Genomic DNA, 13,646 nt, shown 5'->3' on the forward strand with positions numbered 1-13,646 from the left:
CGATAGATAAATGGCTGGTTCTTTTTTCCTAACAACGTAGGTTTATGTACTTTGACGTAAAGCGGTCAAATTAGCACTCTATATTCATTTTTGACCTTTAATCCCAGAGAAATGGCCATAACTCAAAAAGCATTGAGGCTTCGATGCCATCTTGTTCGGGGTCCACTGCCCATTACGCCAAACCTATGCTCACCAAGTTTCGTCTTCGAAATCTTTTCCGTTTAGGAGAAAAGGCCACGTCGTGATTGGTGATGTTTTGTACATTTGCAATATGATTCCATTCACCCTCTGGTGGGATATATACCGGGACAGCGAAAAAAAATGACCTTTAAAAAAAAATGTAATCAAACGGAACCCGAATGTCCGAGAGACTTCATTAGATGACTTCCTGAAAGATCTGGCCCCCGTGCACGGCACACCGCTGGCGGACATCTAGTAAGAGACCGTACATTTGCAATATGGTGTTTCTCACTAACCATACGGCAAATGTCAAAATGTTCCCTTCATGTATATACATGTGATCGTTTTTTATTTTTAATACATTTGCAAAAATGTATAAACCTATTTTTGCTTTGTGATTATGGGGTATTGTGTGTAGATTGTTGAGGAAAGAAAACAATTGAATCAATTTTAGAACAAGGCTGTAATGTAAGAAAAAGTGGAAAAAGTCAAGGGGAATACTTTCCAAATGCTCTGTAACTCTGGTTACTAACTAGTTGAATGGGTGTCAGTGACGTATTCTGTCACACGCTGATCTGTTTCACCTGTCTTTGTGATTGACTTCACCCCCCTCCAGGTGTCGCCCATCTCCCCATTACCCCCAGTGTACTTATTCCTGTGTTCTCTGTTTGTCTGTTGACAGTTTGTCTTGTTTGTTCCAGTCAACCAGTGTTGTGTCTCAGCTCCTGTTTTTTCCCCAGTCTCTCTTTTCCTGTCTTCCCGGTTTTGACCCTTGCCTGTCCTGTCCCTGACCCCGCCTGCCTGACAACTCTGGCTGCCCCTGTCCCTGACCCCGCCTGCCTGACCACTCTGGCTGCCCCTGTCCCTGACCCCGCCTGCCTGACAACTCTGGCTGCCCCTGTCCCTGACCCCGCCTGCCTGACCACTCTGGCTGCCCCCGTCCCTGACCCCTGCCCCTGTCCCTGACCCTGGTTTACTGACCCCTGCCTGCCTCGACCTGTCTTTGCCTGCCCCTGTTACAATAAACACTGTTACTTGGACAGTCTGCATCTGGGTCTTACCTTGGTTCTGATAGTATTCATCTGAAAGATAAACAACATGAGGTTATATCACTCTAAATAACATCTGGTACAAAAGTACAAAGTGATGATTGACATGTGCTCCTACCTCGTGATACTATTTCTGTCCATACTGTCCTCTCATCATCACCGAATAATTCCATCTCAATGTCAATCCCTGTCATTTTCACAACCGCCTTGAAAAAGCTTGGTGTGGTGTCTCTATGTATGAGATGAATCCTCTGGAGAGAGAGAGAGACTCCTTTAGCAATGTGAATGTTTCCCATGTCAATAAAGCCATTTGAATTGAGAGAGAGAGAGAGAACAATAAATAGAACTGTGACTTAAATGTCAGATTCATGTTCTTAGTCTCCTAAAACTGTACCGGTGGATTGATGGAGGTAGAACAGGGAATGTTCAGTCTGAAGGAACTCTTCAGTTTGAAGGACCGCTCTGGTCTTGTGATGGGAATCCTTTTAGACCCTTGAAACTTTATTTCCTGTTGTTGCACAGCCTGCGAAACGAGGCACGGAATACCCAGCCAGTCAATGTATAGTCTGATTCAAACATTATTCAGAAAAATAGCAACACACTTATCTTCATTTAATGAGTGTCAACATAACTAACCAGTAGTTAGTTAAGGTCATCTCTATAATAATGGTCTCTCACCTGTATCTGGCCGGGGTCACTGGGGAACAGGTACAGGCGTGGAATTAGTGTTTCCTTCATCACTGTCAGATAGAGCATCAGCTCACAGTGGACATCTACGTTCCTAGACAGTAATCTCAGTATCAGAGAGATAGGTGAGAACTTGGGATGGAGAATCTTAGCATGGAATCTGGTGACCTCATGCACTTCCTCTAAAGACACTCCATGTTCCTCTACATGAAGAATCTTCATCTCATTCCTCAGGGAAGGGTTGGTCCCTGAACAACACAATAAAAAGGAGACAGAAAGACAAATATCGAATTATTCTAAACAAAACACGGAATATGCAGTACCAGATCACAGTAAACACAAACTCCCAGAATAATTAATTCATTGTTTCAGGAAGTGAAACTCAGTTACATGGAAATGTCTTTCTGAATACTATTTCTATATGGTTTTACCTAAACAGACAAAGTGTGGCAGATGAACTTCCTCCAGTTCACCTAACTCCATAGTGATGTCCAGCAATGGACCACCTTGTGTGTACTGCATGTCTTTCAGAAGTTGACTGTAGGGTTCCCAGTTCCTGAAGTGATACTTCAGAATGACATCTCTCACACAGCCAGCGGAGCCCAGACACTGTGCACTCATAACTCCCTCTGGGTGTCCTGTGCCTGAGGGCAACAACAAGATGTGGTAGAGAGGGTCCATGGTCAAATGGAGAGGTTGGATTAGAAGACTATTCCCAAAGGTAATGGGGAAATACACTAGCAGGTGGAATGAAATGTTAAAAGTAGTTATTTTACCTGAACATTGTCACTCCCTGGACAGTGGAAGTCAAGGGTTCAATCTGAAGCCAGTGTGTGGAGTCCTGAACAAGGACAAACACTTCAGTAATACATATGGGGCCTGTTTCCTGGACACATATTGAGTCTAGTGCTGGACTAAAAAGCTTTTTTTACCTTTATTTAACCAGGCAAGTCAGTTAAGAACAAATTCTTAAGGAACAGTGGGGTTAACTGGTCTAGGAACGTGGGGTTAACTGGCCTAGGAACAGTGGGTAAACTGGCCTAGGAACAGTGGGTAAACTGGTCTAGGAACAGTGGGGTTAACTGGTCTAGGAACAGTGGGGTTAACTGGTCTAGGAACAGTGGGTAAACTGGTCTAGGAACAGTGGGTAAACTGGTCTAGGAACAGTGGGTAAACTGGTCTAGGAACAGTGGGTAAACTGGTCTAGGAACAGTGGGGTTAACTGGTCTAGGAACAGTGGGTTAACTGGTCTAGGAACAGTGGGTTAACTGGTCTAGGAACAGTGGGTTAACTGGTCTAGGAACAGTGGGGTTAACTGGTCTAGGAACAGTGGGGTTAACTGGTCTAGGAACAGTGGGTTAACTGGTCTAGGAACAGTGGGGTTAACTGGTCTAGGAACAGTGGGGTTAACTGGTCTAGGAACAGTGGGGTTAACTGGTCTAGGAACAGTGGGGTTAACTGGTCTAGGAACAGTGGGGTTAACTGGTCTAGGAACAGTGGGTAAACTGCCTGTTCAGGGGCAGAACGACAGATTTGTACCTTGTCAGCTCGGGGATTCAAACTTGCAACTTTTTGGTCCAACATTCTAACCACTCGGCTACCCTTTAGCAATGTGAATGTTTCCCATGTCAATAAAGCCATTTGAATTGAGAGAGAGAGAGAGAACAATAAATAGAACTGTGACTGAAATGTCAGGTTCATGTTCTTAGTCTCCTAAAACTGTACCGGTGGATTGATGGAGGTAGAACAGGGAATGTTCAGTCTGAAGGAACTCTTCAGTTTGAAGGACCGCTCTGGTCTTGTGATGGGAATCCTTTTAGACCCTTGAAACTTTATTTCCTGTTGTTCCACAGCCTGCGAAACGAGGCACGGAATACCCAGCCAGTCAATGTATAGTCTGATTCAGACATTATTCAGAAAAAAGCAACACATTTATCTTCATTTAATGAGTGTCAACATAACTAACCAGTAGTTAGTTCAGGTCATCTCTATAATAATGATACCTCACCTGTATCTGGCCGGGGTCACTGGGGAACAGGTACAGGCGTGGAATTAGTGTTTCCTTCATCACTGTCAGATAGAGCAACAGCTCACAGTGGACATCTACGTTCCTAGACAGTAATCTCAGTATCAGAGAGATAGGTGAGAACTTGGGATGGAGAATCTTAGCATGGAATCTGGTGACCTCATGCACTTCCTCTAAAGACACTCCATGTTCCTCTACATGAAGAATCTTCATCTCATTCCTCAGGGAAGGGTTGGTCCCTGAACAACACAATAAAAAGGAGACAGAAAGACAAATATTGAATTATTCTAAACAAAACAGGGAATATGCAGTACCAGATCACAGTAAACACAAACTCCCAGAATAATTAATTAATTGTTTCAGGAAGTGAAACTCAGTTACATGGAAATGTCTTTCTGAATACTATTTCTATATGGTTTACCTAAACAGACACAGTGTGGCAGATGAACTTCCTCCAGTTCACCTAACTCCATAGTGATGTCCAGCAATGGACCACCTTGTGTGTACTGCATGTCTTTCAGAAGTTGACTGTAGGGTTCCCAGTTCCTGAAGTGATACTTCAGAATGACATCTCTCTCACACAGCCAGCGGAGCCCAGACACTGTGCACTCATAACTCCCTCTGGGTGTCCTGTGCCTGAGGGCAACAACAAGATATGGTAGAGAGGGTCCATGGTCAAATGGAGAGGTTGGATTAGAAGACTATTCCCTAAGGTAATGGGGAAATACACTAGCAAGTGGAATGAAATGTTAAAAGTAGTTATTTTACCTGAACATTGTCACTCCCTGGACAGTGGAAGTCAAGGGTTCAATCTGAAGCCAGTGTGTGGAGTCCTGAACAAGGACAAGCATGTCAGTAAAACACATGGGGCCTGTTTCCCGGACACAGATTGATGGACACAGATCAAAGGAAGTTTCAATAGAAAGATCTTTAAGGTCCAGGACTAGACTTAATCTGTGTCTGGGAAACTGGCCAATTAAACCAAAGTAACTCATCTAATATATTTATTCAATGTTACATGGAATGCTGGTATACCAAAGTCAAAGTAAATTACTAAAGCAGAACACAGGACTGTCTATATCCCAGTATGAATGGTTGGTCAGTACACACCTGGCTTTGACACTGTGCTTATATTACTAAAGCAGGACACAGGACTGTCTATATCCCAGTATGAATGGTTGGTCAGTACACACCTGGCTTTGAGACTGTGCTTATATTACTAAAGCAGGACACAGGACTGTCTATATCCCAGTATGAATGGTTGGTCAGTACACATCTGGATTTGAGACTGTGCCTGACTCCTGCAGGTATGTAAAAGTAATAATTGACATTATGACTTACCTCAACATGGTCACAAGTCTTACAGCTCTGAGGAATCCCTGAAGTCAAAAGTAGTTCGTTAAAATTGACAATGTAATAATGAATTCATAATTGTTAAATAGACTTGTAATAAAAATGAATATAACTAAGCAACAGTCTCAGAATGTACACTCATTAGCATACCATAATCTGATATTAGTGCTATATTAATTAATGTTTGTGGAAGCAGGAAACAACATCGTTCTGGTCCGTGTTTTGTAGATGTTGGGGGCTGATTTCTGCTAGATCCTAGGATGTTCTCTTCACTCTCTAACAGAGTGTCAGCCAAGAAGTTTAGCATCGTGTTACAACGCTCTTAGTTGTTGCGAAAATCGGCCCACAATGCCGTTTACTTTGTGCATCTACGTCATATCGCTGACTCTAACTTTAAGTTTGTTTTGACCAAATAGGTCATAATTGTGTTCCTTGCCTGGGAATCAACTGTAATGAACATTTAAAAATATTTTGAGTCATAAACAATTATCTGTTAACACTCACATTTCTCAGGTCCAAACTTGATCCAACTCTCTCCACCATGGTCTCTGGTGTTCTCAGGTCCAGTCTTGATCCAACTCTCTCCACCATGGTCTCTGGTGTTGGTAAAGCAGAAGGATAGACTGATTAAACTAAATACAACTTATAAAGGCTTTATATAGCATACAATGATGTGGCTATCTGCAAAATCACCTGATGTTTTGGAATCAAAACATTACTGCACGTAACGCGCCAATGTAAACTGAGATTTTTGGATGTAAATATGCACATTATCGAACAAAAGATACATGTATTGTGTAACATGATGTCCTATGATTGTCATCTGATGAAGATCATCAAAGGTTAGTGATTCATTTGTATCTATATTTCTGCATTTTGTGACTCCTATCTTTGGCTGGGAAAATGGCTGCGTTTTTGTTTTTGTGATTTGGCTCTGACCTAACATAATCATATGTTGTGCTTTCTCTGTAAAGCCTTTTTGAAATCGGACATAATGGGCAGATTAACAAGATGTTTATCTTTCATTTGCTGTATTGGACTTGTTAATGCGTGAAAGTTCCATATTCCCCAAAAATATTTTAGAATTTCTCGCGCTGCCTTTAAGCGGAATGTTGTGGAGGGGTTCCGCTAGCGGAAGGTTAAAGAAAATAAATAAGCAAACACGTTTTCTGTTCGCAAAAAGGCATGTGGGAGACTCCCTAAACATATGGAAGACGTCAAAAATGTTGCTTTTTGGCCATCAAGGGAAACGCTATGTCTGGCACAAACCCAACTCCTCTTATCACCCTGAGAACACCATCCCCACAGTGAAGCATGGTGGCAGCATCATGCTGTGGGGATGTTTTTCCATCAGCAGGGACTGGGAAACTGGTCAGATTTTAAGAAATGATGGATGGCGCTAAATACAGGGAAATTATTAACTCGACCTACAAATACCCGGTTCCCCCGCACATTGACTATTGGATGGAGGTCACTATTGTTATTTTACTGCTGCTCTTTCATTACTTGTTCCTCTTATTTCTTATTCTTATCCATATGTTTTTTCCAACTGCATTGTTGGTTAAGGGCACGTAAGTAAAAATTTCGCTGTAAGGTTGTATTCAGCACATGTGACTAATGAAATTTGATTTGGAAATGAGTGAGTGAGACTGGCCTAACAGTGAGGATGTCCTATTTAATAGGTTCTGATGCCCTCTCATGGTTAGAGTGAGACTGACATTACAGAGAAGAGAGCTAATCTAACTGTCTGAACATCCAACAGAACACATTAAAACACACCACTATTACTAATCTAACTGTCTGTAGGTCCAACAGAACACATTAAAACACACCACTACTCCTAATCTAACTGTCTGTAGATCCAACAGAACACATTAAAACACACCACGACGACTAATCTGTCTGTAGGTCCAACAGAACACATTAAAACACCCCACTACTACTAATCTAACTGTCTGTAGGTCCAACAGAACACATTAAAACACACCACTACTACTACTAATCTAACTGTCTGTAGGTCCAACAGAACACATTAAAACACACCACTACTACTACTAATCTAACTGTCTGTAGGTCCAACAGAACACAATAAAACACACCACTACTACTAATCTAACTGACTATAGGTCCAACAGAACACATTAAAACACACCACTACTACTAATCTAACTGTCTGTAGGTCCAACAGAACCTATTAAAACACACCACTACTACTAATCTAACTGTCTGTAGGTCCAACAGAACACATTAAAACACACCACTACTACTAATCTAACTGTCTGTAGGTCCAACAGAACACATTAAAACACACCACTACTACTAATCTAACTGTCTGTAGGTCCAACAGAACACATTAAAACACACCACTACTACTAATCTAACTGTCTGTAGGTCCAACAGAACACGTTAAAACACACCACTACTACTACTAATCTAACTGTCTGTAGGTCCAACAGAACACAATAAAACACACCACTACTACTAATCTAACTGACTATAGGTCCAACAGAACACATTAAAACACACCACTACTACTAATCTAACTGTCTGTAGGTCCAACAGAACCTATTAAAACACACCACTACTACTAATCTAACTGTCGGTAGATCCAACAGAACACATTAAAACACACCACTACTACTAATCTAACTGTCTGTAGGTCCAACAGAACATATTAAAACAAACCACTACTTCTAATCCAACAGTCTATAGGTCCAACTACTACTAATCTAATTATAGAAAACATTGCTATTTGACTCACCTCTGAATGTGTTGGTCATCTATCTGACACAGGGCCACTGAGGAGGAGGAGTAAACCCCAAACCCAGGATAGAGGGGTTCAGTGAATGTGGTGTGTTCTGTGTGAAGGTGTGTCAGTGGACCAGAGGAGGACACACTATAGAAGGACAAAGTACCAGCTGGCCAGTCCAAATACACTCCAACTCTGTTGAAAACAGGACCAGAGATGGATCTGTTGACTCCAGCATGGATAAATTTATAACCACTATCATAGCAGTATAAACACCAGGACTTCCTATTGAGTCCAATCCAACTGTCATCCTCTCGTCCCTTCCTCTTCATTCCTTTGTACACCACACCAATGTCAGCCATGCCACCATCCCTCTCCACCTCCCAGTAATAACGACCTCCAGAAATGACTTCACTGCAGACAACTTGGCAATGACAGTCAAATCTGTCTGGATGGTCTTCATAATGCTGCTCCTTCAACACCCATGTCACCTTCCTGTTCCCCTCAGACAGTATCAGGTGTGGGTTTGCTGTATTTGGGTCCAGGGTGAGATGATAGGCATCTGTAGACAAAAGGAGAGTTTAATCAAACCACATCTTCACATAAAATGTTGTTTTGTCGGAACAGAACAAGTACTGATTAGTTACTATGTTACTATGGTTCTGAATATGCAGTTAATTAGGATTGTAGAGACTTACATTTCCGTGGCCCTGATTTCAGCCTGCACTCTCCACCATGATCCACACTGTAGGAGAAACAGGTTATTGACTGACAAAGACCTAATGAAGCAGTCAACATTTAAACCATATTGTTGTGTTCTGGTTTACTATCCAAGTTCATTACTAGAGACATACAGGTATTCTATCCAACCTACTGCATACAGAACAGAGTACAATTCATTACTAGAGACATACAGGTATTATATCCTACCTACTGCATACAGAACGGAGTACAATTCATTACTAGAGACATACAGGTATTCTATCCAACCTACTGCATACAGAACGGAGTACAATTCATTACTAGAGACATACAGGTATTATATCCTACCTACTGCATACAGAACAAAGTACAATTCATTACTAGAGACATACAGTTATTCTATCCTACCTACTGCATACAGAACAGAGTACAATTCCAACAGGATATCAGAGATGCAGAAGAAGAGTATTCATGTGGTGATGATGTATGCTGTGTTGGAGTGCTCAGCCTGCTGGGTAAAATTCCCCTTAATTCTACCATCATGTCCTCATGTTACTGACCCCACTACACTACATATGACACAACTGCTGCTCACACTATTAGGACATCTACTCTGACTTACTTCAGCTTCATCAGTTTATATGTGGGATCCATCAGAGCAGCTGAAAGCAGTCCCCCTGCAGAGTCTCCTGGGTGATTGTAGCTCAGGTCCAGCTCTTTCAGGTGGGAGAGGTTTGACCTCAGAGCTGAAGACAGAGCAGCACAGCCCTCCTCTGTGACCAGACAGCCAGACAGCCTACAGAGAGACACAACAGCTGTCTAGGTTGATGTACTGGTGTCAATGACACAAACATTGTGATGAAACATCAGATTTATACTGTATTTGTTTTACTAAGCTCAGAACAGACCTGACTGAAACAGCTGTACTTACCCCAGTGTGTGTAGTTTACAGTCTGGATCCTCCAGTCCAGCAGACAGCAGTGTAACTCCTGAGTCCTGCAGGTCATTGTCTCTCAGCTCCAGTTGTTTCAGTTGTGAGTTGGGTGAACTCAGGACTGAGGCCAGATCTGAACAGCAACCCTCTGTCAGACCACACTGACCAAGACTAGAGGGGAGAATATCACATGATTAACACATGCTTAAAACCTCCACATAATAACTCATACTGAAGACAGTTAACTCACACTAGTGTCTGTATGTTGCAGAGGGGACTGGTTAGTCCAACACAGAGCAGCTCCACTCCTCTGTCTCCCAGGTCATTGTAGCTGAGGTCCAGTTCTCTCAGGGGAGAGTTTGGTGTCTGCAGAGCTGAGGCCAGAGTCTCACAGGATTCATATGTGAGTTCACAGTGATCCAGTCTGGAGAGAGGAGATAAACTGTTAGACATACAAATCCCTCATTATAATGATACTGTAAACATCAACTCAATAACAGAACTTACAGTGCTCTCTTGCAGGTTTTCACTACCGGCATTAACCTCTGATAACCTTTCTCTGATGTGTTGTATCTCTTCAGTTTAAACTTCTCCAGAACCTCCTCTGACATCAGTAACAGGTAGGCCAGGGCTGAACATTGGTCAGGTTTTAGTCTTGTTTCTGAAAGAGTTCCTGAATGCAGGGAGGTCTGCATGTCTTCAACAAGAGAGTTGGAACCAAGTTCATTCAGACAGTGGAACAAGTTGATGATCCTTTCTGGTGAGGATTCCTCCTTGATCTTGTCTGAAATGTACCTGACTGTTCTCTCAACTGTTCTCTCATTGGTCTGTGTTGTTCTTTTTGTCTGTGTCAGAAGGCCTCGTAACAGATTCTGATTGGATGCCAGTGAGAGACCCAGAAGGAAGCAGAGGAACAGGTCCAGGTGTCCATTCTCACTCTTCAAGGCCTGGTCCACTGCTCTCCTGTGTAAATCAGACAACTGGATTGACTCCTCTTCATCATTGTCATCCTTTTTGTCTTCATCGGAATCATCGTAATCGTTATCATCGATTGACGTCAACTTGTCAGGCTTCAACTTGTATGACCAGAATTTGAATCGGCTGTTTTCATAATAATCTTGGCCCTTAGTGACTGCTTTGGTGGAGAAAACATTTTCCTTCTTGCCCAGACATGATTCTAAAGCATGCACTGCTGCTAGAAACTCCTGAATGCTCAGATGCACAAAGCTGTAGACCTTGTCTTGGTACAGCCCAGATTCTTCTTTAAAGATCTCTGTACACAATGCTGAGTACTCTGATGCCTCTGTGACGTCAAGGCCACACTCTCTCAGGTCCTCCTCATAGAAGATCAGGTTGCCCTTCTGCAGCTGTTGGAAAGCCAGCTTGGCCAGTTTAAGGATCATCTCTTTGTCTGACTGAGACAGTTCCTTTGGGTTCGTCTCTGTGGCTTTGTTGTACTTTCTGTTCTTCACAATGATTTGGATGAGCATGAAGTGTGAGTACATCTGGGTCAGAGTTTTGGGGACTTCATCCTTCTCTGTCTCTTTCAGCATCATCTCAAAGACAGTGGCTGATATCCAACAGAAGACTGGTATGTGGCACATGATGTGGAGGCTCCTTGACGTCTTCATGTGTTTGATGATTTCACTGGCCAGATTCTGATCTTTGATTTTCTTCCTTAAGTATTCCTCCTTCTGTGGATCATTGAACCCTCGTACCTCTGTCACCTGGTCAACACACTCAGGAGGGATCTGATTGGCAGCTGCAGGCCGTGTGGTTATCCAGAGGAGAGCAGAGGGAAGCAGATTCCCCTTGATGAGGTTTGTCAGCAGCACGTCCACTGAGGTTGGCTTCGTGACATCACAGCACTCCTCATTGTTTTTGAAGTCTAGAGGAAGTCGACACTCATCCAGACCATCAAAAATGAAAACAGTTTTGGTTTCACCATCTTCAATGCTGTCAATCTCTTTCAGCTCTGAGAAGTAGTGGGAAAGAAGTTGCATCAGACTGTATTGGTCCTTTTTCAGGTTCAGATCACGGAAAGGAAGAGGAAACATGAAATTAACGTCCTGATTTGCTTTCCCCTCTGCCCAGTCAAGGATGACCTTCTGCACAGAGACTGTTTTTCCAACACCAGCGATTCCTTTGGTCAGCACAGTTCTGATAGGTTTGTCTTGTCCAGGTAAAGGCTTGAAGATGTCGTTGCATTTGATTGGTGTCTCTTGTGTGGTTTGTTTCTTGGATGCCATCTCTATCTGTCTAACCTCATGTTCATTATTGAGCCCTCCACTTCCACCCTCTGTGATGTAGAGCTCTGTGTAGATGTCCTTGAACAGACTTTGGTTTCCATGGTGTCCAATTCCTTCAGATATGTGTTGATACTTGTGTTTCAGTTTAGCCTTAATCTCTTGTTGGACTGTCAGCAGAGTTTGACCTGTAGGAAAACAAAGAGAGTTGGGACTCATCAGTTAATGTGTGTGTTTTATAAGGGCATTTGTACCGTTCTTTGTAATATTGTATGAAACACAGTCTTACTTCTTCTGTCCAGAAGGTTGTGTGTGATCTTTAATACATCCTCACTGTCCAAACTCTCCACTTCCTTATTGTCATCTGGTAATGGTTCCTGGCTGAAAGCAGGTGGCTGATCACTCTTCATTGATAGCAGGCTGGTTGTAGGTGACTCTGCTCTGGGCTTCTGGACACTGAACAAAACATTGAGACAGATCACCTCATCAATATCTCATCAATACCTCATCTACTTCCTTTCAACAACACTTATATCTTTAAGAGCACTGTATATTTTACATTTAATATCTTACCTCTTCGAACTGGTGTCTTGGGTAATTCTGGAGGCAGTGTTCCCCTCCTCTCTCTCCCCAATTAGACTCATTTTAGAGGCAGTGGTCTCCTCCTCTCTCTCCCCATATAGACTCATTTTAGAAGCAGTGTTCCCCTCCTCTCTTTCCCCAGAGAGACTCATTTTAGGTGTAAGTCACAGCTCACTCAGCTGCAATAAGAAATAACAGAACAGTCAATATTTCTGAACATTGAAGAACCATTAACAATGACAAAACATTTACTGTCTGTGGTCAAAGAGTTAAATCAGAGAATTCATGTTGCATTTAAACATACACAGTCCAATATGTTATTAATTTGATTTGACTTGGATCCCGATAAGCTGAGTCAGTAACAACAGCTAGTCTACCTGGTTGGATCCCCTGACTCCATAACAGAAGCTAGTCTACCCGGGGTAAACACAACTAAAAGAACATTACAGTTTAGACTGAAAGACAGTAGTAAACATTATGAACATTTACCAAGGATACATTACAAACAGTTAAAAAAGCTGGCAGGTGTTTGTTCTATACCAAGTGTAAGGTTCTGCTTTTTCTTTGTGTTCTGGAACGTAGCCCTGTTTCTTTGTGTTCTGGAACGTAGCCCTGTTTCTTTGTGTTCTGGAACGTAGCCCTGTTTCTTTATGTTCTGGAACGTAGCCCTGTTTCTTTGTGTTCTGGAACGTAGCCCTGTTTCTTTGTGTTCTGGAACGTAGCCCTGTTTCTTTGTGTTCTGGAACGTAGCCCTGTTTCTTTGTGTTCTGGAACGTAGCCCTGTTTCTTTGTGTTCTGGAACGTAGCCCTGTTTCTTTGTGTTCTGGAACGTAGCCCTGTTTCTTTGTGTTCTGGAACGTAGCCCTGTTTCTTTGTGTTCTGGAACGTAGCCCTGTTTCTTTGTGTTCTGGAACGTAGCCCTGTTTCTTTTGTGTTCTGGAACGTAGCCCTGTTTCTTTGTGTTCTGGAACTTTGTAGCCCTGTTTCTTTGTGTTCTGGAACGTAGCCCTGTTTCTTTGTGTTCTGGAACGTAGCCCTGTTTCTTTGTGTTCTGGAACGTAGCCCTGTTTCTTTGTGTTCTGGAACGTAGCCCTGTTTCTTTGTGTTCTGGAACGTAGCCCTGTTTCTTTGTGTTCTG

The 13,646-nt window shown here is 42.5% G+C and overlaps 3 protein-coding genes across 3 annotated transcripts in view; all 3 read right to left on the reverse strand.

Moving 5' to 3' along the window:
• LOC135532875 (NACHT, LRR and PYD domains-containing protein 1 homolog) overlaps positions 1-2,497 on the reverse strand; it is a 3,942-nt gene extending 1,445 nt beyond the window's left edge. Inside the window, exons 1-5 of the mRNA XM_064960299.1 lie at positions 2,348-2,497; positions 1,908-2,164; positions 1,624-1,752; positions 1,348-1,480; positions 1,242-1,262 (exon numbers count right to left, since the gene is read on the reverse strand). Coding sequence (XP_064816371.1) covers positions 1,242-1,262; positions 1,348-1,480; positions 1,624-1,752; positions 1,908-2,164; positions 2,348-2,438 — 631 coding nt within the window. The 5' untranslated portion in view covers positions 2,439-2,497. The remainder of the gene's footprint in view (positions 1-1,241; positions 1,263-1,347; positions 1,481-1,623; positions 1,753-1,907; positions 2,165-2,347) is intronic.
• A 1,132-nt stretch (positions 2,498-3,629) lies between these two features.
• Positions 3,630-5,878, reverse strand: LOC135532874 (NACHT, LRR and PYD domains-containing protein 1 homolog). Its single transcript, XM_064960298.1, has 6 exons — positions 5,800-5,878; positions 5,284-5,321; positions 4,711-4,775; positions 4,364-4,578; positions 3,925-4,181; positions 3,630-3,770 (listed from the first exon to the last, which is right to left on the reverse strand). Exons 3-6 carry the CDS (start codon positions 4,716-4,718, stop codon positions 3,630-3,632), a joined length of 621 nt encoding a protein of 206 aa, XP_064816370.1. The 5' UTR covers positions 4,719-4,775; positions 5,284-5,321; positions 5,800-5,878.
• Positions 5,879-9,364: 3,486 nt separating this feature from the next.
• On the reverse strand, positions 9,365-12,378 carry LOC135532872 (NACHT, LRR and PYD domains-containing protein 3-like). Its single transcript, XM_064960297.1, has 5 exons — positions 12,216-12,378; positions 10,188-12,114; positions 9,931-10,104; positions 9,678-9,851; positions 9,365-9,542 (listed from the first exon to the last, which is right to left on the reverse strand). The coding sequence occupies exons 1-5, from the start codon at positions 12,334-12,336 to the stop codon at positions 9,365-9,367; spliced, it is 2,574 nt and encodes an 857-aa protein (XP_064816369.1). The 5' UTR covers positions 12,337-12,378.
• Positions 12,379-13,646: the final 1,268 nt, after the last annotated feature.

This window comes from Oncorhynchus masou, unplaced genomic scaffold, assembly GCF_036934945.1.
Source record: "Oncorhynchus masou masou isolate Uvic2021 unplaced genomic scaffold, UVic_Omas_1.1 unplaced_scaffold_2077, whole genome shotgun sequence".
Lineage (NCBI taxonomy): Eukaryota > Metazoa > Chordata > Actinopteri > Salmoniformes > Salmonidae > Oncorhynchus > Oncorhynchus masou.